Source organism: Poecilia reticulata, chromosome 3 (assembly GCF_904066995.2).
Source record: "Poecilia reticulata chromosome 3, P_reticulata-male-v2, whole genome shotgun sequence".
Lineage (NCBI taxonomy): Eukaryota > Metazoa > Chordata > Actinopteri > Cyprinodontiformes > Poeciliidae > Poecilia > Poecilia reticulata.
In genome coordinates this window covers 4389355-4410907 of record NC_088832.1, presented here as the reverse complement: position 1 = coordinate 4410907, position 21553 = coordinate 4389355, and the positions used below count along the sequence as shown (strand labels likewise).

The 21553-nt window shown below is 43.7% G+C and overlaps 1 protein-coding gene across 4 annotated transcripts in view; it reads right to left on the bottom strand.

The window, feature by feature from the left end:
- tpcn2 (two pore segment channel 2) overlaps nt 1-21553 on the bottom strand; it is a 50215-nt gene that overhangs the window by 6447 nt on the left and 22215 nt on the right. For all 4 annotated transcript variants that reach the window (XM_008405015.3, XM_008405017.3, XM_081604954.1 and 1 more), the window contains 12 exons: nt 21460-21549; nt 21250-21369; nt 21107-21166; nt 18860-18988; nt 18359-18405; nt 17938-18037; nt 11059-11130; nt 10846-10919; nt 3165-3261; nt 2875-2957; nt 2701-2782; nt 38-129 (listed from right to left, as the gene is read on the bottom strand). In XM_008405015.3, coding sequence (XP_008403237.1) covers nt 38-129; nt 2701-2782; nt 2875-2957; nt 3165-3261; nt 10846-10919; nt 11059-11130; nt 17938-18037; nt 18359-18405; nt 18860-18988; nt 21107-21166; nt 21250-21369; nt 21460-21549 — 1046 coding nt within the window. The remainder of the gene's footprint in view (nt 1-37; nt 130-2700; nt 2783-2874; nt 2958-3164; nt 3262-10845; nt 10920-11058; nt 11131-17937; nt 18038-18358; nt 18406-18859; nt 18989-21106; nt 21167-21249; nt 21370-21459; nt 21550-21553) is intronic.

The following is a 21553-nucleotide window of genomic DNA, read 5'->3' as shown; positions in this document are numbered from 1 at the left end:
ATATACCTGGACCCATCAGGAACAGGTGTTGACCTACTTGAACATGAACTGGACTGAAGTTTCATATCGGATTTTCTCCACATCTGTAACAGAGCAGCTGTGACTACGGTCCCACTTGTAGATGAAGTTCTGTCAGACAAAATAGAACCATTAAATTAATATTCTCACACATCAGATTTAAGATCAAATCTGCTGCAAAAACAAATCTCAATTCTCTTTTCCCCTTTTAGAGCAATTTATTTATAAAAATGTAGATTTGGTCCTATAGATTAATCTTTATCTGCAGTAATTGGTATGTTGATAACACTAAACCTGGCTGAGAAGCCATTTCTATGCCTAAAGCTGATTCTCTTTACTCTTGACAATCAGCCTTCAATGAAGATGCTTCTTAATCTTAATGTCCACTGGCTTCTTAATTGTAGCAACAAGCCCCTTACTTGGGAGCAGCTACATATACGGTGTTTTGGGAAAATTGTAGTCAGTGATTCTACAGGAAAGCTAAGAATTTAACACGTTGGAATGACACACCACTTTTATTGATCACATGATTTGTGTGATGCAAAAGAGTTCTGCAAAATGTATCTACTTTGAAAGGGCTGATACTTCATCTCAGCACAAAAAACTTTTATAAAAAACTTTTTTTCCCTAAAGTACCATGTTTGCACTAAACATTTATATTTATAATTTCAATTTTCATAATTAAATGATTAATGGAAATGCAGCTGTCTTTATATTAACAGTTCTATTGCAGTTACAATACCAAAATTTTGAAATCATGAGTAAAAATCTGTTTTAAAAATCTCCTTCACTGTTTGTTTAGGAATAAAACAGACCTGGCAACAGTGGGGAGATGCTGATGGTTCACCCCAAAAATAGGAGAAATCTCTATGGACTGTAGAAGTGCTTTTCAAAGCAATAATTGTCAGGAAAGACATACCGTATTTTCCGCACTAAAAGGCACACTGGATTATAAGGCGCATCTTCAATGAATGGCCTATTTTAAAACTTTTCATATATAAGGCACATAGGATAGACGCTACAGTAGAGGCTGGTGTTACATTATGCATCCACTAGATGGAGCTGCACTAAAATGAATGTCAACAAAACGGTCCGACTGGTCAGCGAGGAGAGCCTTCCTCGACTGGGCCGGGGCGTGGCTGGACGATGGTACCCTTCTCCATTTGCCCACAGCATGTTCGTGGAGAACATGGTGATAAATGACCTGCAGACGACCTGATTCTAGACTGTCAGTAGGTAGATAGGTCAGTCAAACTTTATTAATAATTACAAACCAGCGTTCTGACAACTATCACAGCATGCACCGCGCGCTGCTTCTTCTACGGGCGAAAATTAAGTCGGCGGCTGCTTACTGTAGTTGCTAGACCTGTTGTGGCTCAATATTGGTCCATATATAAGGCGCACCGGATTATAAGCCGCACTGTCGGCTTTTGAGGAAATTGAAGGTTTTTAGGTGCGCCTTATAGTGCGGAAAATATGGTAATAAATTATCGTTACACATCATTCTGGGAAATTTTGTGACAACATTTCTACACTTCAAGAAGGGAACTCACAGGTGGAAAACCTTTAAGACAGAAAACAGATTGACAGTATTCCAGACTGTAAACGTTCAAGTAAATTCATTGCAAGATCGAAGTCTGCAAGAAATAAAATAAATACATCAAAACAAAAAGATGTATCTCAGACTTCATAAGTTGATTTAGAGGGGCTGAAGGAAAAAGCATCCTCTGGCTAAAGAGAACCCAGCCACACGGCAACAGCAGTAAAGTTGCATCACAATGAAACAATGGGACAATGTTTCATTGTCCCATTGTTGGACCTCATAGCAGAGGCCTGGCCATTATATACCACGGCATGTTCGACTTGAACCAAGCAAAGCATATCAGCATATGAAAGCTGATATGCAAATTATTTCCAGCATCCTCAGCATTAGTTACTCAGACCCTGGAAAGCCTTCAGAATAGGGGCGCACTAATAAATCTGCCCTAATTTTCTTAATTTTGGGAGATTAGTAATTGGCTTCACAGTTAAGTGTCAGCCAATCAAATCCACTGATCTTTTCTACCTCGGCAAAGGCTAAAAATCAGCCACTGTGTTGAATACGATGCTTGCCACTATTGTATTTGTATTGGCACTACTTTGTGAAGCGGAAGGTTACGCGCTTATAAAGACAAAGGCAGAGCCTCCTTGCTTCTTTTCGTTCTGTGTGTTCGGCCACAGAGCAAGGTAGCGTGGCTACCAGTTAAATTGATAATGTATCCTGTCTCCTATATATTTTCATAAGTAAGTTAATACTTCTGCAAAGATGTATTCATGAGGTACAGATGATGATGAAGAGACCAGAGACTCCCGTGGAAATAATGGGAGATCCGCTGCAGAAGTACCAACACACTGTCCTCTTTTGCTCTGCTGTGACGGATGTTTGACTGACAGACCACCTCACCAGGTTATGTCTACATGTGTGCAGTTAACAATAGCCACCCAAGTTGTTGACGATCAACAACTGATCATGTTGCCAACTCAGTGATTTTCTTGCTATATTTAGCAATATTTCAGTATTGGACAAAATCGGCTTTTTAAAGGTCGGTAATTGGCGATTGTCCAGAAAATTGCAAATCTGTTCAGCCCTACTTTCAAACTTTAGGCTTGTGTGGGGTATCAGTGTTCCATCAGCAAACTGACCTCCAGAATGAGAGCCACAAACAGGTTGACCCACATCACAGAGGAGGTGAGCCACCAGCACACAAAGTACACTTTGGACCACCTGGAGGAGACATAAACCATCATCATCATCATCATCATCACAGATCCCTTCCAAAAATTAAGAACTGTGGTGTGTGTAGAAAGCTTCCTTACTCTGATGTGTATCTGCTGTATGCTTCCATGAAGGCCTGCCAGTTGTTGACGATCATGACATCATAGAGCAGAATAACGGCTGCCTGAGCAGACACACAGCATGGCATCATTCAGCTAGCTTTAGTACAGACACACATTTAAAGCTAATGTTGCTGAGACTTTAAACCCTCAAAAAAACATAAAACAACAGTAAAATGTGAACACAGCTATACTACACGATGGCTTAGAACAAGTATTGAAATAATACAGGGGATGAATCCCAATGACTGACATCTGGGTGTTTTACTCACAGCGAAATCATCAAAGTTGTTGGGCCAGTATCCCAGCTGTTCGTAAGTGCCACACGCCATGCTGAAGTTAGATGTGGTGTTGTCCATGGAGAACACACTGGAACACACACACACAGTATCAGAAATGTGCCAGTGAACCAATGTTAATGTAGTCAACGATGACGATAACCAAATGATTTTGTTGACGACTTTTTTTTCATGACGATTACCTCCATCGTGAAAATGTCATGGCTTGTGATGCACAGTGTATTTAACGGGGTCTGACTTTACCCTGTTCTGAGTGACCATTTTGAAGACCTTTTACTGCTTATGTACTTTGTACTGTTAAGAGTTCAGCTTACTTGATTTTATTTTTATTTTTTTCAGATTTGTAAATATTACATTGCTGTCAGATGACTAAGACATGACAATATATCTGTAGGTTTTTGTTGATAAGATGAAAACTAGACAAAAATGCTGGTTGGTGGTCTTCTTGCTGATTTTTATTGGCAAAAAATGTTTAGTAGCATTACAACCAGTAGAAGGGGGTCTGTCAGACATTCAAAATGTGGATGGCACATTTCTGCCTATTGTGCTTGTCATCTGTCAGGCAAAAGTTAAATGAATCAGTAATGGAAGGCGCGTGAGATGAGACTCCTCAGTGATGGTCGACAGGTGAAACGCCATCTCCAGGAACAAAATTATCAAAAGAAGGATTTTCATTACAGAAGAAGATTGGACGAAAAGGAACAGGTGGTTTGGCATAAACTGGTTTGTTTATGCCAAACAAACCTGAGCTTCCTCAATCTGGAAGCTCAGGTAGAGGACGATGATGATGATATGACTGATAGCTTAAAAGTAGGGCAGCACTGGTAATTACCAGACTCCTAGTTCACCTGACAGTTCAGACAAACAATAGTTTCACTTGCTCACACTGGTAGCAAATGAATACTTAATGAAGACCTAGAAATTTCTAGGTCTTCATTAAGTATTCCTGTAATCGTTCCTCGTTACTTTCTTCTCTCCTTAAATCCTTTTCTCTCTCTCAGTTTTTCTACAGATACTTTCAATATTCAAAGCTTTGTCTTTCTGTTCTTCTGTTTAACCAATGTTTTACATTACCATCTATAAGACAGGCCTATGGCATGAGCGGGCATTAGGGGGCATTGCCCACCCACAGAATCTGCCTTCCTGTCCACCTTCCTGGACTGGAAGTTGTTTTTTTGTTTTTGATTTTTAATTATTTTTATCTGAGTGGCCAACTTTCTATTATTCCTATTTTGATTTGATGCAGTAGGAACTCCCGTACTTCCCGTATCTGACTGTGCCCTTTGTCTCCGGTGTTCTGTTTATCTGTGCTACCCGAAAATCCGTCCAACCTGGTAATGCACATGCGCATATCGATGCTACATCACATACTGCTTACTCAGCAGATTTCTTATAAATACGTCCTGCCTGTGGAAGTATCGTTTCATGTGTTTTATTTAATCGTATGGTAAGTTTTATTTAATTTATTTTATACCTGGTGTAACGCTAATGCTAATATCTCCCGATTGACAGGTACGTCAGCGGGGCCCTTATGTTATTCGTTCCACGGGGGAGAGATTAAATAAACGGAGACCGCCTCCAAACCCAGACTGCATGTCTTGTGGTTTGTCTGGTCACCACACAACACACACAATCCACCGGTCACACTGGCTTCCATGAAGCTGCTGTATTACTTCATGCTTTTAGTTTACATGACAGGCAGTTTGCAAATATATTTATAAATGGCTTTAGTTTGCCATCTGCAAAGTCTTTACTACTGTAAACAAGTCATTGTTTTAGCGGTTAATTGGGACAAAATACGTTGTTTTGTGGGCTATTTTGTCCCTATATTTTAAAATAATTTAGTTTAATTACACTCTTTTTTATTATTAAACTTTGCTAAATAGATGTTGGTAGTGATGTGGGATTGAAGCTGTGTAATAGTCGTGTAATATTAATCATATCCTATCATTTCAGGAGCACAGTGACCTGCGCAGTTCGGTGGACACATTGTGGCTGCGCTGCATCTCATAACATGCCACCTTATTGTGGTGGAGGGGTTTGAGTGTCCCAATGATCCTAGGAGCTATGCTGTCTGGGGCTTTATGCCCCTGGTAGGGTCACCCAAGGCAGACAGGTCCTAGGTGAGGAACCAGACAAAGTGCAGCCCGAAGACCCCTATGATGAATACAAACTTTGGACTGCGTTTTCCCTCGCCCGGACGCGGGTCACCGGGGCCCCACTCTGGAGCCAGGCCTGGAGGTGGGGCACGATGGCGAGCGCCTGGTGGCCGGGCTTTTACCCACGGAGCCCGGCCGGGCTCAGCCCGAAGAGGAGACGTGGGTCCCCCTTCCGATGGGCTCACCACCTGTCCGAGGGGCCAAAGGGGTCGGGTGCATTGTGCTATGGGCGGCAGCCAAGGGAGGGGACCCTGGCGGTCTGATCCTCGGCTGCAGAAGCTGGCTCTTGGGACGTGGAACGTCACCTCTCTGGTGGGAAAGGAGCCGGAGCTAGTGTGCGAGGCTGAGAGGTTCCGGCTAGAAATAGTCGGCCTCACCTCGACGCATGGCTCTGGTTCTGGAACCAGTCTCCTTGAGAGGGGCTGGACGTACTTCCACTCTGGAGTTGCCCATGGTGAGAGGCGCCGAGCTGGAGTGGGCATACTTGTTGCCCCCCATTTGGGCGCCTGTACGTTGGGGTTCACCCCGGTGAACGAGAGGGTAGCCTCCCTCCGCCTACGGGTGGGGGGACGGGTTCTGACTGTTGTTTGTGCTTACGGACCGAACGGCAGTTCAGATTACCCACCCTTCTTGGAGTCCTTAGAGGGGGTACTGGAGAGTGCCCCTCCTGGGGACTCCCTTGTTCTACTGGGAGACTTCAACGCTCACGTGGGCAATGACAGTGGGACCTGGAGAGGCGTGGTTGGGAGGAACGGCCCCCCCGATCTGAACCCAAGCGGTGTTCTGTTGTTGGACTTCTGTGCTCGTCACGGATTGTCCATCACGAACACCATGTTCAGGCATAAGGGCGTCCATATGTGCACTTGGCACCAGGACGCCCTAGGCCGCAGTTCGATGATTGACTTTATCGTCTCATCGGATTTGCGGCCGTATGTCTTGGACACTCGGGTGAAGAGAGGTGCGGAGCTGTCCACTGACCACTACCTGGTGACGAGTTGGCTCCGGTGGTGGGGGAGGAAGCCGGTCAGACCTGGCAGGCCCAAACGTGTAGTGAGGGTCTGCTGGGAACGTCTGGCGGAGTCCCCTGTGAGACGGAGCTTCAACTCTCATCTCCGGCAGAACTTCGAACACGTTCCGGGGGAGGTGGGGGACATTGAGTCTGAGTGGACCATGTTCCGTACCTCCATTGCCGAGGCGGCCTATCGGAGCTGCGGCTGCAAGGTTGTTGGTGCCTGTCGCGGCGGCAACCCTCGAACCCGTTGGTGGACACCTTCGGTGAGGGATGCTGTCAAGCTGAAGAAGGAGTCCTACCGGGCCTTTTTGGCCTGTGACACTCCAGAAGCAGCTGATGGGTACCGACGGGCGAAACGGCATGCGGCTCGGGTTGTCGCTGAGACAAAAACTCGGGCGTGGGAGGAGTTTGGAGAGGCCATGGAGACAGACTTCCATACAGCTTCGAGGCGATTCTGGTCCACCATCCGGCATCTCAGGAGGGGGAAGCAGTGCAGCACCAACACTGTTTATAGCGGGGATGGTGCGCTGCTGACCTCAACTTGGGACGTTGTGGGCCGGTGGATGGAATACTTCGAAGACCTCCTCAATCCCACCAACATGCCTTCTGTTGAGGAAGCTGAGCATGGGGACTCTGGGTTGGGCTCTCCAATCTCTGGGGACGAGGTCGCCAAGGTGGTCAAAAAGCTCCTCGGTGGCAGGGCCCCGGGGGTGGATGAGATCCGCCCAGAGTTTCTTAAGGCTCTGGATGTTGTGGGGTTGTGTTGGCTAACGTGACTCTGCAATATCGCATGGACATTGGGGGCAGTTCCCCTGGACTAGCAGACTGGGGTGGTGGTCCCCCTGTTTAAAAAGGGGGACCGGAGGGTGTGCTCCTATTACAGGGGGATCACACTCTTAAGCCTCCCTGGTAAGGTCTATTCAGGGGTCCTGGAGAGGAGGGTCCGTCGGATAGTCGAACCTCTGATTCAGGAAGAGCAGTGTGGTTTTCGTCCTGGTCGTGGAACACTGGACCAGCTCTACACCCTCAGCGGGGTCCTGGAGGGTGCATGGGAGTTCGCCCAACCAGTCTACATGTGTTTTGTGGACTTGGAGAAGGCGTTTGACCGGGGGGCTCTGTGGGGGGGTACTCCGGAAGTATGGGGTACCGGGCCCTTTGATACGGGCTGTCAGGTCCCTGTATGACCGGTGTCAGAGTCTGGTCCGCATTGCCGGCAGTAAGTCGGGCTCGTTTCCGGTGAGAGTTGGACTCCGCCAAGGCTGCCCTTTGTCACCGATTCTGTTCATTACTTTTATGGACAGAATTTCTAGGCGCAGCCGAGGTGTTGAGGGGATCCGTTTTGGTGGCCTTAGGATCGCATCTCTGCTTTTTGCGGATGATGTGGTCCTGTTGGCTTCATCGGAACGTGATCTGCAGCTCTCACTGGAGCGGTTCGCAGCCGAGTGTGAAGCGGCCGGGAAGAGGCTCAGTGCCTCCAAATCCGAGGCCATGGTCTTGAGCCGGAAAAGGGTAGAGTGCCTTCTCCGGGTCAGGGGGGTCGTCCTGCCTCAAGTGGAGGAGTTTAAGTATCTGGGGATCTTGTTCACGAATGGGGGAAGAAGGGAGCGGGAGATCGACAGGCGGATTGGGGCAGCGTCTACTGTGAAGCGGGCGCTGTACCGGTCCGTTGTGGTGAAGAGAGAGCTGAGCCAAAAAGCGAAGCTCTCGATTTACTGGTCGATCCACGTTCCCACCCTCATCTATGGTCATGAGCTTTGGGTCATGACCGAAAGAACGAGATCACGGGTACAAGCGGCCGAAATGGGTTTCCTCCGCAGGGTGGCTGGGCTCTCCCTTAGAGATAGGGTGAGAAGCTCGGTCATCCGGGAGGGACTCAGAGTAGAGCCGCTGCTCCTCCACGTCGAGAGGAGCCAGTTGAGGTGGCTCGGGCATCTGGTAAGGATGCCTCCTGGACGCCTCCCTGGTGAGGTGTTCCGGGCACGTCCCACCGGGAGGAGGCCTCGGGGAAGACCCAGGACACGCTGGAGGGATTACGTCTCTCGGCTGGCCTGGGAACGCCTTGGGATTCCCCAGGAGTAGCTGGAAGAAGAGGCTGGGGAGAGGGAAGTCTGGGCCTCCCTTCTGAAGCTTCTGCCCCCGCGACCCGACCCCGGATAAGCGGAAGAAAATGGATGGATGGATGGATGGATGGATGGATGGATGGATGGATGGATGGATGGATGGATAATTTAATTCCAATAACGTCTTTCCCCTGTCTGATATTGTTTTATTCTTACAAACACCTTGGTATTTAAAATATATTTTAACAGGTAGGATAGTTTAATAAAAGTATTAGTGCATAGCTACATCTATAACTCTTCATTTTAAACGGGTAGGATATTCAGATGAGGGAAGTGATCTTGTGGTTTCGTCGTGTATATAAATTGTTACAGTGCTAAGCTAACCATAACTCCTAAGCTTCCACTTCAGTTCCGTCATTGAAATAATTTTATCCAATGTATTTAATATTAACACAACCCGCTATAGTTTTCTGTTTGTAAACATGACGGTAGCAGTTTGGACGCGTAGCACTGACAGATGGACTTGGCTAGCTGTCCGTGCTATGGTAGGAAAATCTAACGAGGTGGCACAGATAGTGAGAACACCGGTCTTGTGCGAAATTCTGTTCCCCTGTGAAAATCTGTTCCCTCAGTGTCGGGAGCGCGCATTGCAGCCAGAGAGGTGGATCCGGCGGATCTGACCATTTTCACGGTGCTTCTGATCAATTTCTCGGTAAAAACTACTATATAATCATGTCAATGTTGTAACTTTCAGTTTAATCGGCAGCTATCAAACATAAAAATAAATAAATAAACGAGGTCTTGTGTGGAGGTCTTTTTATGGTGTTTTGTGTTATTTTAAACGCAAAGAGAATCAATCTTTTTTCAACTTTTGCCTCTTAAGCCTGACAAATAAAAGTCAGTCAACAAACAAAGGTTTCCAACACGTAGTGTGCATTTATAATTTTTCATTTCTGATACAAGAGGATGGAAGCTGGCTGATAGCAGGGCACAAAAATAAAGACTTCCTGAAAAGATCAGAGTGTAGACTTTTTGGTAAATCCCGTTCTATCGTAGAATATGACAGATTACTGGATTAAGGAAATATCTAGTATGTTATCACACATAATAAATTTTGAGAATTTTGAAACAGTTGCTTTTTATTTCCCAAAGTTATGGGGGGAGGAGAGGAGAGAATGGATATTTCAGCTGCCTGAAAGAATCTGTTCCCCCTCTAAAAAATAGAAACAAATTAATTTACCTGCAAGTCTTTAACTGTGTTGATTCCTCTCATCAACAACAAATCCTGTGGATTTGGTGACCTTTGATCATTATTTGCCAAAGTTAAAGGAGGGGAACCAAATATTTTAGCCACCGGAAATTTTCCGTTCTAACCCTATTACATGGGGAAAACAATTAATTTTCTGGCAAGTTTTGAACTGAGTTTAATCTTCCTTTCATGAACAACAAATTATGTAAATACGGTAACATTTGCTCTTTATTTGCCAAAAGTTATGAGGGGGAAACCAAACATTCTCCTGAAAAAATCAGTTCCCCCTCCATTTAATAGGAACAAATTAAATAACCAGCAAGTCTTTAACCGGGTTTATTCCTCTCTTCATCAACAACAAATCCTGTGATTTTGGTTACATTTGATTCTTAGTTGCCAACGTTATGATGGGGGAACCATATATCAAAGCTGTTTTAGCTGCCTGAAATAACCTGTTCTCCCTACATAACATGAGAGTTAATTATTTTCTCATAATCTCTTTAAGTGTGCTTAGTCCTCTCTTCATCAGCAACAAATCATGTGAAATGGGAATAATTACTCTTAATTTGCCAAATTTACTTCAGGGGAACCAATATTTTAGCCACCTGAAATAATCTGTTCACCCTACAAAGAATAGGTTATTTCAGACATATAACATAATTGGTTCCCCCACAATAACTTTGGCAAATAAAAAGCCAATGTCTCCAAACTTACAGGATGGAAGGAATAAACACAGGTAAAGATGTGCTGGTAAGTTAATTTGTTTCCATTTTCTGTAGGGGGAACAGATAATTTCAGGCAGCTGAAAGAACTAAAATATTTGGTTCCCTCCAAAATATTTTGGGGGGGAACCAAAACTATTTATGCGTAAACTATAAACTTATCTTTTAGGAATAAAATACATTTGCCCGGGTAAAGCATGGCTGGGGGCGGGCTGGGGGAAACCCATAGCGGGCAGGATTAACCCTGCATCCACTTATTACAACTGGTTCATTAAACATTCTGACCAAATTAAATCTATAAACAGTAAAACTGCATATCAAATCCTGAATGTTTTACCTGTCATTGAATGAATTGGGATCTACACACAGTTTCCATCAAAGTGTTCCAGCACACTTCATGAGCCATTTTTTAATTTCTCCTGTTCAAGTTTTTATTGCGTTAGACTTCATACCTCATTTGTGGAGGAGGTTTAATGGCACCCTCAAACAGCCAGATCCCAAATACAGCAAACACGTAGTACACCACCTGTATGATGACAAGTTCCAGTTCAGGTCAGTTTACAGGAACATTATTTTAACTTATGGATGAACTGAAAAGAGACATGCTGCTTATCATATAGAACAACCCTCTATGAAGCTCAGGTGGATGAATGAAGGCTGCTCACCACTAGGATCCCAGCAAATGCTCGGAGGTTTTTCACCAGATCCAGCAGAGTGCTAGCAACCAGAGTCATGAGCTGCAGATCAACAGGAAAAGATGTGAAGATGAATTTGGGGCTTACACGTTGTATATGAGTGGCTTTTATGACATCCCATTACTTCTGTTTTCACACACACACGCACATATGCACCCACGCAGGGCTAACAGTTAGCCTGAATTAGCACATCCAATTTAACTGGATGTGCTAGGTAGACAACACTACCTTTGTAGTTTTCAAAAATATTGAATTTTCTCCTAAGGGCCTGATTTCCAAAAGATTTGTGCAAACTTGATGGAGCGCATAAACCTGATCTACAAAAAACATGCAAACAGCATTGCATTAGCAAAATGGGGAGAATAGCAGGTGTCTGTGTGACATAGTTAAAATGGTTCAGGTTAAATCCTGCTAAAATGTACCATCTTCTGGTAAAAAGTTGTATTGTCTTCACATAGAAAGAGCGGGGTATTATGGCTAATCCTCAGAGCCATGAGGATCACCGACTAGGTAACGTGTCTCTGCCATGTGATAAAGAAATATTATTTATGCCTTTTGTGAAATGTGTTTGTCGTTTTCGTTTTTGCATATTGTTGAAATATGTTCGGTTTGAGTCACGCTAGTTCTGTTATTATGTCGTTTTTGTCATGTTTGAGAATGTTTAGTTCGTGGGAAAGTGCAGTGGGAATTTCCCACGCGGTAACACTATGGCTCCTCCTTGCAGGAGCTTGTTGTATGCCAGAGACTGACTTTACCTTCATGCCCGTTCTGTGAAATGCAGGTATGTTTTACCAAAAATCCAGGAAATAACACTATTTATGAAATAAATACCGTATTTTCCGGACTATAAACCACACCCCCAAAGTTTTTCTTCTAAAAAAACAGTAAACATACACATATAAGCCGCACTGGGCTACAAGCCACAGATATCTCTGCCGCTCCAGGTTTTCCACAGCGATGCAGCAGCAGAGGGGGGGGCGGACACCCAAAATTTGAGTCATTACAGAACAATTGAATATCACATTTATTATGGTTGACAAAGAAAAAGTTACCAAGTTTAGATTTAACTGAACTGTTTTCGAACGGTAACTGTAAAGTGCTGATCCTTCGTGTTTGCTACTAGTATGTGCTACTAGAGTGCTAAATGAAAATGGGCGCTTTCTTCTTCTTCTCGTCCCAGCTGGATAGTATGGATTAACAGGTTCGCCTCGGCACAACTCTCACTTCATCTAAGCCACCTGCCTCTGACCTCCCTGAAGATCCAGCACTCCGGGGTCCAGATATTATCCTTACACCCGTCTTCCTCCAGAATGTGTCTGGCCCCCCAACATTGCGTAGCAGGACAATACCTGTCCGGATCACTACAAGAACAGTTACAAAAAACAGAAATACAAAAAACAGTGGTCTTAATTCAAACCTCAGACTGATCCCCTATCTAAAGGAACCTCAGACTGAAGAGCTTTCAGCCTCTGAGTCACTTAAACTGGCTCTTTTAAATACCAGATCTCTCTGTTCTAAAGCTCTATTAATTAATGATTTCATCACTGAGCATAATATAAATGTTTTATTTCTGACAGAAACATGGCTGAATGACAATAATGAAGCAATCGTACTAATTGAATCAACGCCTCCTACGTACAATTTTTTAAGTGAAAATAGAAAACACAAAAAAGGAGGAGGCGTGGCTTCAATATTTAAGAATACCATAAACTGTAGTAAAATCTCTTTGGGTAATTTTATGTCTTTTGAATATCTTGGAATCGAGGTAAAAGGCCACAAAGGAACTTTGACACTAACTCTATACAAAACACCAACATATGTGGAAAATTTCTTTGCGGACTTGAATGAGCTTCTATCTCTCATATGTATTGATTACGATTGTTTGATAATTGTTGGTGATTTCAACATTCATGTTGACAACCTGAAGACCGAGGGGCTAAAAAGCTCTGTAATATATTAGAGAGTTTTGGTTTAACACATGTCAAACAAGCAACACACACTCATGGACACACACTGGACCTGGTTATCAGTAAAGGGTGTGAATATTTCCAATGTCTCTGTAACTGATGTCGCCTGTCGGATCATTTTGCTGTTTTCTTTCACAGTTCTTTATCCGTTAACCCACTTTTCACAGAAAACACAGCAGAAACATTTAATCAAATCTACTCTTCTTCCTCACTCTTAACTTATAGTGACGTAGATAAGTTGGTGGATGATTTTCAGTGCAAACTTTCAGATATCATTGATTACATTGCCCCCATTAAAGTGAAGGTTGTGACTGGTAGGAAGAAATCTCCATGGAGAAATGCACAAGTAGTTCAATCTGCATGACAACTCTGCCGTAGGGCCGAACGGAGATGGCGTAAAGGTCAACTGCACGTTTATTATGACATCTACAAGGAAAGACTACGTAACTATCACACAACACTAAAACATGCCAGAGAAGCTTTCTTTGCAGATGTCATAAACAAAAACATTAACAACGCTCGAGCTTTATTTGCCACTGTTGACAGGCTCACAAATCCTCCAATGACGTTGCCACCTGAACTTCAATCTATTGCCGCCTGCAACAAGTTTTCAAGTTTCTTTTCAGAGAAAATTCAAAAGATCAGAGGATTAATCTGCACATCCACTCCAAAGACAGTACTAATGCTGTGCCCAAACAAAACAAATGCAGGAAAAATGACCCAATTTCTACTACTAAATTATAAAACCCTAGAAGAAATTATAAGTCAATTAAGCTCCAGTTCCTGCTGTCTGGATGTCCTGCCCACACATTTCTTTAAGAAAGTCCTGCCTGTTGTTGCTAATGATCTGATCCAAATAGTAACTCATCGCTCTCTTCAGGTGTTTTCCCCCAGGCTTTGAAAACAGCAGTTATCAAACCACTTATAAAAAAGAACAATCTAGACAAATCCCTACTGCAGAATTACAGGCCGATCTCCAACCTCCCATTCATCAGCAAAATTATTGAAAAAGCTGTTTTTAAACAATTAAATAACTTCCTAACAATAACAAACTGCTTTGACTCCTTCCAGTCTGGTTTTCGTGCTCACCACAGCACAGAGACGGTCCTTGTAAAAGTGTTCAATGACATCCATATAAATACAGACTGTGGGAGAACCACAGTGCTGGTTCTGTTGGACCTCAGTGCAGCTTTCGACACTGTTGACCACGACATTTTACTGAATCGACTGGAGAGTTGGGTCGGACTCTCCGGTCCAGTGCTCAACTGGTTTGAATCTTACATAAAGAACAGGGATTTCTTTGTTTCAATCGGAAACTTGTCATCAGAGAGGTCAAAGGTCACATGTGGGGTACCCCAAGGTTCAATCCTAGGACCCCTTCTTTTCAATATTTATATGCTCCCACTGGCAAAGATTATAACAGGACATAGGATTAGCTACCACAATTATGCGGATGATACACAGCTCTACATCACGATGTCACCAGGTGACTCTGAACCCATCCAATCACTGAATAGATGCTTAGAACAGATCAATGTGTGGATGTGCCAAAACTTTCTCCAGCTGAACAGAAACAAAACTGAAGTTGTTATCTTTGGACCTAAAGATGAGCGAACTAGAATCAATGCACAGCTTCAGTTATTACAACTAAAAACCAGCGATCAGCCCGAAACCTGGGAGTAGTGATGGACTCTGACCTGAACCTTCAGAACCACATTAAGACAGTCACAAAGTCGGCCTTCTATCACCTGAAGAACATCTCCAGGGTTAGAGGACTTATGTCTGAGCACGATCTAGAGAAGCTCATCCATGCGTTTATCTTTAGCCGCATTGATTACTGCAACAGCGTCTTCACAGGTCTGACTAATAAATCAATCAAACAGCTGCAGCTGATCCAGAACGCTGCTGCTCGGGTTCTCACTAAAACCAGGAAGATAGAGACATAACACCAGTTTTAAAGTCCCTACACTGGCTCCCTGTAGCTCAGAGAATAGACTTTAAAATACTGATGTTAGTTTATAAATCACTGAACGGTTTAGCACCACAATACCTTAAAGATCTGTTATTACTGTACCAACCGTCTAGACCCCTCAGATCTTCTGGTTCTGGTCTGCTCTGCATCCCCAGAACCAGAACCAGAACCAGAACCAGACGAGGAGAAGCAGCATTCAGTTTCTATTGTCGAGAAAAGTCGAGCTCATCCCACTTCCCCATGCTGGAGATTTTAGTTTAATAGTAATAATAAATAAAATTACCTTAGAATTAATTACACAGGTGACATCAAGACCCAACAGTAGAGTCAGACGGTAATAAAATGAATCTGGTTGTGTGTGTTGTTATTGTGTCCGGCAAACTTTGCTTTAATTCTACTTCTTTCTATTTAATCATAAAAAATCAAAGTCAGGCAGAAAGAGAGTCATGAAACAGGAAGAGCTGGTTTTCTGAAGAAAAGGGGAAGTTTCTTTCTTGCATCAGGCTAAAAATAATTCAGACCATTCCTTATTTTAAAGTATTAAAGGTTTTTAAAGAATAAAATCTAAACGTTTTGAGAGATTGGCTAAAACCCAGAGTAAAATACTTAAAATAATGACTTATAATTATGCCAATAATTAATATTGGTTTAACCAGTGGTTGATGTTGATTTGATTATAAGGATATTTACACTTACTCTTACACTTGTGGAAGTACTTAAAGGTGAAACAAGTAACTGTAATTTGGTATCAGATAATTACAATAATGGATTATTATTGGGTTCTTTTCAGAAATGTCTGTAATAACTCACCTTATGATTATAATAAGAGTAACTAATAAGTTATGGTTATTATAACATTATAAATGAATGTTGAATCAGATAAACTAAAAGGTTATAAATGTGATTTTGACATTGAACTTGGAAAGGTGTAAAATGTTGTAACTGTAATTAAAGGTCACTGATGTTGTGTAGGAGGTAGATGGTAGGTGGAAGGACAGGGGAAAAGGGGAACTGATAGGATAGCGGAGGTGACTAAGGCCTTATTGCTAAACTTCAACTTGCCTAAGAAAGGTTGGGCAGGAAACAGAGGTAGGAGGAACTGTTGAGCAACTTGGGGACATTGGAACAGAGATCCGGTCATAAGGTCTCCAGGGTGATGGATATGAGATCATCTGTCCAAGCAGTCAGCCAATGAGACAGGCACAGCAACAAAGCTAGCCAATGCAAACGCACCAAAAGGTGGATAAACCCTTTATAAGGTGGGTGCAACAGAGGAATCTTTGGTTGGATACTTCAGGCAGCTTCGAGCCAAGACGGAGATGGACAAAGAACTCTGCAGCTGAAGAAGAGCCGGGGCCACAGAGCCGAAGACTGTTCTGCACATGGGGACCAACCCGTTAGCCCCGCAACATGTGGCTTCAAATCGCACTTCTCTTAACAGCTGGGTTTAGACCCCCAAAGACCAAGGCAAAGATGAAGATAAAGACAAAGATAAAGACAAAGGCAAAGAACAAAGGCAAAGAGGAAGAACTGGTGTGTTCCTTCCGTGGGACCAGGAAGATCGTGAGACGAGGAGAAGGGAGCTACAGAGCTGCAAGACAAGAAGCTGAGGACCGCTACGCGCATGAGGAAGTCACCCTGATGCCCGAGACCTGCCTATTTAAAAAGGGTGGGACATCTGGAGGGGGAGGTCGTTAGAAACCAGGCTAGTCTTTCTCGACGCCAGCTTAAACAGAGTTTACTCAGTTCTGAACAGGGTAAAATCCCATCAGATTTAGAAAACTCAATTTACCCGTTAGATGGAGAGCTGGCTGCACATCTCCCTCCTCTGAGAAGAGGAAGTAGAGTGAGAGAGAAGGGGGGGAGGTGTTGCGCAACAACACTATGCACCACAGATTTGTAACAAACTTCCAGAAAACTGTAAAACAGCTGAAACACTGGGTGCCTTTAAATCTCAACTTAAAACTCACCTGTTTAGAGTTGCTTATGGCTAAATTAGGGTTAGAGTGCGGGTTTTGATGTCTTCCATGTTTTTATGTCTTTAATGTTTTGAATTTTTTCTTCTTTCTTTTCGACGTTTTAATGATGTAATGTTTTTTGTTTTTTTGTTTTTATTTTTATTTTATTTTTTTTTTAAATCTCTCTCTTTCTCACTGATTATTTCTGTTTTTATTTTAATTATGTAAAGCACTTTGAAATGCCTTGCTGCTGAAATGTGCTATACAAATAAAATTTGATTGATTGATTGATTTAGATTTCAACGGCAGCTTGCATCCATTATTGTTTCACTACTGCCATCTACTGGATCCCAATATCTATACCTCAAATTCTAATAATGATCCCAGTATTATTTAGAAAACAAAAAAATAGTATTTTTCCCCTCAATGCTATTTAACTGATCAACAACATTCTCAAATTTCAATTCCCTATGAAACCTAATTCCGTTTTAATGGGCGCTTTCTTCTTTTATTTCCAATTTTGACTTCCAATGATTCACTTCCTGCTAAGCCCCCTGGTGCTTGAAGAAAAATCCACATACAAGCTGCATGGTTCAAAGCTTAGGAAAAAAGTAGCCGCTTATAGTCTGGAAAATACGATACATGAAAAAATTAAATCTAAATGCTCTCAGGTTCAGGGTATTGTTCAGGGGGCCACACCAAATGTGGAGGCGGGCCAGATCCGGCCCGCGGGCCGTAGTTTGGGGACCACTGATGTAGATTATATTTTTATGCTGCCTGTTCCACAAATTGTGTGGGCAAAAGACGTCTGGGTGGGGCAGCTTAGTGCAGCCAGACTGCTGACAATATTTAAAATGAAAATCATTATGACTAAACTTCAATATGTAGTTTATGCTTATCAAAACACTCTATGTAGATCAGGTCCTTTACCATTCAGCCAGCCAGTAAGTACCTTGATATCTGGAATGATGCGCAGGAACCGGAAGACAATCAGCATGTTAACCAGGCGAACCATCTCCCACAAAGACATCACACCACGAGATGAAGGCTCCCTTCAGTCACATATAAAAACATAATGACACTCTAAAGGAAATGTGGAATAGATGTCAACGTTTAATATAAATTACACAGATGGTTGAAATTTCTACTAATTAATAAAAGAAAGTCTGCATTTGATCTCAATGCTTCCAGGTCATTTAGAATACCTGATGTACAGATACACAGAAAGGACTTAGAACAGTCACACAGGCATACTGAATTACAAATCACCATTCGTTGGGCAGCTTTGAGTAATTCTAAAAAATGTTGAAACACACGCACCCCCCCCCCCACACACACACACACACACACACACAGATTTTATGCCAACCTACTGGGAATAAGGGAGCCTATAGGTGATGAATATAGCAATCTGTAGGATCTGGAAGGGATAATAGAAACATGTGAGGTCAGTGGAAAATTTTAAAGCAAGAAACCTACAAGAATAAAAAGTAATATGTAAATTATCTTTCAGAAACAATGCTAACTTTCAGACAAGTGATAATTTATTAGTTTTTACTTTCCTGTCAGCAGAAATACTCTCATGGCCTCTGAGTTTGCTGATTGGTTTGATCTGAATGACATCATTCACAGGTTCTGAAGTTTTACTCAGAAACATGTTTGCAACCCAAACTTACATAGATGCTGCCATATTCTATGTAAGGGTTTAATCTAAAAGGTAACAGTCAGATTTTCACAGAAACCTAATGGGAGTATTTTGCCTACTCTCATCTCCTTGCTCCCCAGCTGGGCATTGCACTATTACCCATTATAAGAGGTTAACAGAGGCATAAAATAGCATAGGAGTCAGTAAGAAATGGGTCTAGAGTTTTCACCAGTAACAGAACGGTGAGGAAGCCATCAAAAATGTTGCTCCTGTAGGACAGGTATCCCCTCCATCCAAAGGCAAATATCTTGATGCTCATTTCAGAAAGGTAGAAGAGGATGAAGCAGAGGTTGATAACCTGGCAGTGAGTTAAGAGAATGGTCAGTCAGTGGCAATTATTGTTTTCCGCCACTTAAAATTTTTTAGGAGAATACAAGTTTAAAAATGCACTCCATTCATATCTCACAGAACATCAGCAGTGGGCTGAATTGTGGCAGGAACAAAACACTGGAGTGACTGGATGTTTAGTTCTTCAGGGTATAAGGACACATTTTTACATATATATTTATTTTTGTTGATGCAAATGGCAGAACATCTGAACAGGTTGTATTTTTGGGTGAATCATCATTGTTTATTATTTTCCAAATATTGACTAATTGTTATAACTGACATTACAGCAGGGGTGTCAAACTCCAGTCCTCAAAGGCCACTATCCTGGCAGTTTTTAGATGTGCCACAGGTACAAAACACTGGAATGAAATGGCTTAATTACCTCCTTCTTGTGTAGAGGCCTGCTAATTACCTAATTATTCTATTCTGGTGTGGTGCAACAGAGGCACATCTAAAAATTACAGGGCAGTGGCCCTCCAGGACTGGAGTTTGACACCTGTGCATTAAAGGGATCAAAATTTGTTAGACATGATTGTAAGTGCTGGTCCAGTGTTCCACGACGAGGACGAAAACCACACTGCTCTCCCTGAATCCGAGGTTCGACTATCCGACGGACCCTCCTCTCCAGGACCCCTGAATAGACCTTACCAGGGAGGCTTAAGAGTGTGACCCCCCTGTAATTGGAGCACACCCTCCGGTCCCCCTTTTTAAATAGCAGGGTCCTGGAGGGTGCATGGGAGTTCGCCCAACCAGTCTACATGTGTTTTGTGGACTTGGAGAAGGCGTTCGACCGTGTCCCTCGGGAGGCCTTGTGGGGGGTACTCCGGGAGTATAGGGCACCGGGCCCTTTGATACGTGCTGTCAGGTCCCTGTATCACCGGTGTCAGAGTCTGGTCAGCATTGCCGGCAGTAAGTCGGGCTCGTTTCCGATGAGAGTTGGACTCCGCCAAGGCTGCCCTTTGTCACTGATTCTGTTCATTACTTTTATGGACAGAATTTCTCGGCGCAGCCGAGGTGTTGAGGGAATCCGTTTTGGTGGTCTTAGGACCGCATCTCTGCTTTTTGCGGATGATGTGGTCCTGTTGGCTTCATCGGAACGTGATCTGCAGCTCTCACTGGAGCGGTTCGCAGCCGAGAGTGAAGCGGCCAGGATCAGGCTCAGTGTCTCCAAATCCGAGGCCATGGTCTTGAGCCGGAAAAGGGTAGAGTGTCTTCTACGGGTCAGGGGGGTCGTCCTGCCTCAAGGGGAGGAGTTTTAAGTATCTGGGGATCTTGTTCACGAATGAGGGAAGGAGGGAGCGGGAGATCGACAGGCGAATCGGGGCAGTATCTGCCGTGAAGCAGGCGTTGTACCGGTCCGTTGTGGTGAAGAGAGAGCTGAGCCAAAAAGCGAAGCTCTCGATTTACCGGTCGATCTACGTTCCCACCCTGATATATGGTCATGAGCTTTGGGTCATGACCGAAAGAACGAGATCACGGGTACAAGCGGCCGAAATGGGTTTCCTCCGCAGGGTGGCTGGGCTCTCCCTTAGAGATAGGGTGTGAAGCTCGGTCATCCGGGAGGGACTCAGAGTAGAGCCGCTGCTCCTCCACATCGAGAGGAGCCAGTTGAGGTGGCTCGGGCATCTGGTCAGGATGCCTCCTGGATGCCTCCCTGGTGAGGTGTTCCGGGCACATCCCACCGGGAGGAGGCCTCGGGGAAGACCCAGGACACGCTGGAGGGACTATGTCTCTCGGCTGGCCTGGGAACGCCTTGGGATTCCTCCGGAGGAGCTGGAAGAAGTGGCTGGGGAGAGGGATGTCTGGGCCTCCCTTCTGAAGCTGCTGCCCCCGCGACCCGACCCCGGATAAGCGGAAGAAAATGGATAGATGGATGGATGGATTGTAAGTGCTGAAACCAATACAGACAAACATGACAATCTTTGAAATAGCATTGATTTCCATTTCCTGCAGTCATGTCAGTCATCCCTAATTCCTTCCAATGTCCCTTTCATTCATTATTCCGGTTGCGGCATGGTACCATGTTTTATGGTAAATTTTAAGAAAATTGTCATCCTGTGACAAAGGCATTGTTAAATGTCTTCACCTCTAAGATGTAGTTGTCTCTCTCTTCAGTTGACTTTTCAGAGTTCAGAACCAGGATAGTCTGAAACACAAAAGTGTTGCATCACTGGTTTACCTGCTGTGGTAGTGTATGTGCTAATGTGTCCAAAGGTGTGCAGAACTTACACATATGCATAAGACATTGGCCAGTGCCACCAGGTTTCCTAGGACAGTGAGGTAGTAGTGACTGAAGACCACCTGAAGTTTTTGCAACGTTGCAGATGTATACTGAGGTAAAGGAGGATGCTGCAGCAAAAACGTACAAAATCCAAACAATCATCTTAACAAACTGTTGTTGGACAACTGTTTAGAATGAGTCTGTAGTTCTAGATCTACCTCATTGATACAATCTTTATCCAGTTCATCAAATATCTTCCTGAACTGCTGTCGATCCATGTAGCCTTGTTCTGCAAACTGCTGAGATGCCTGG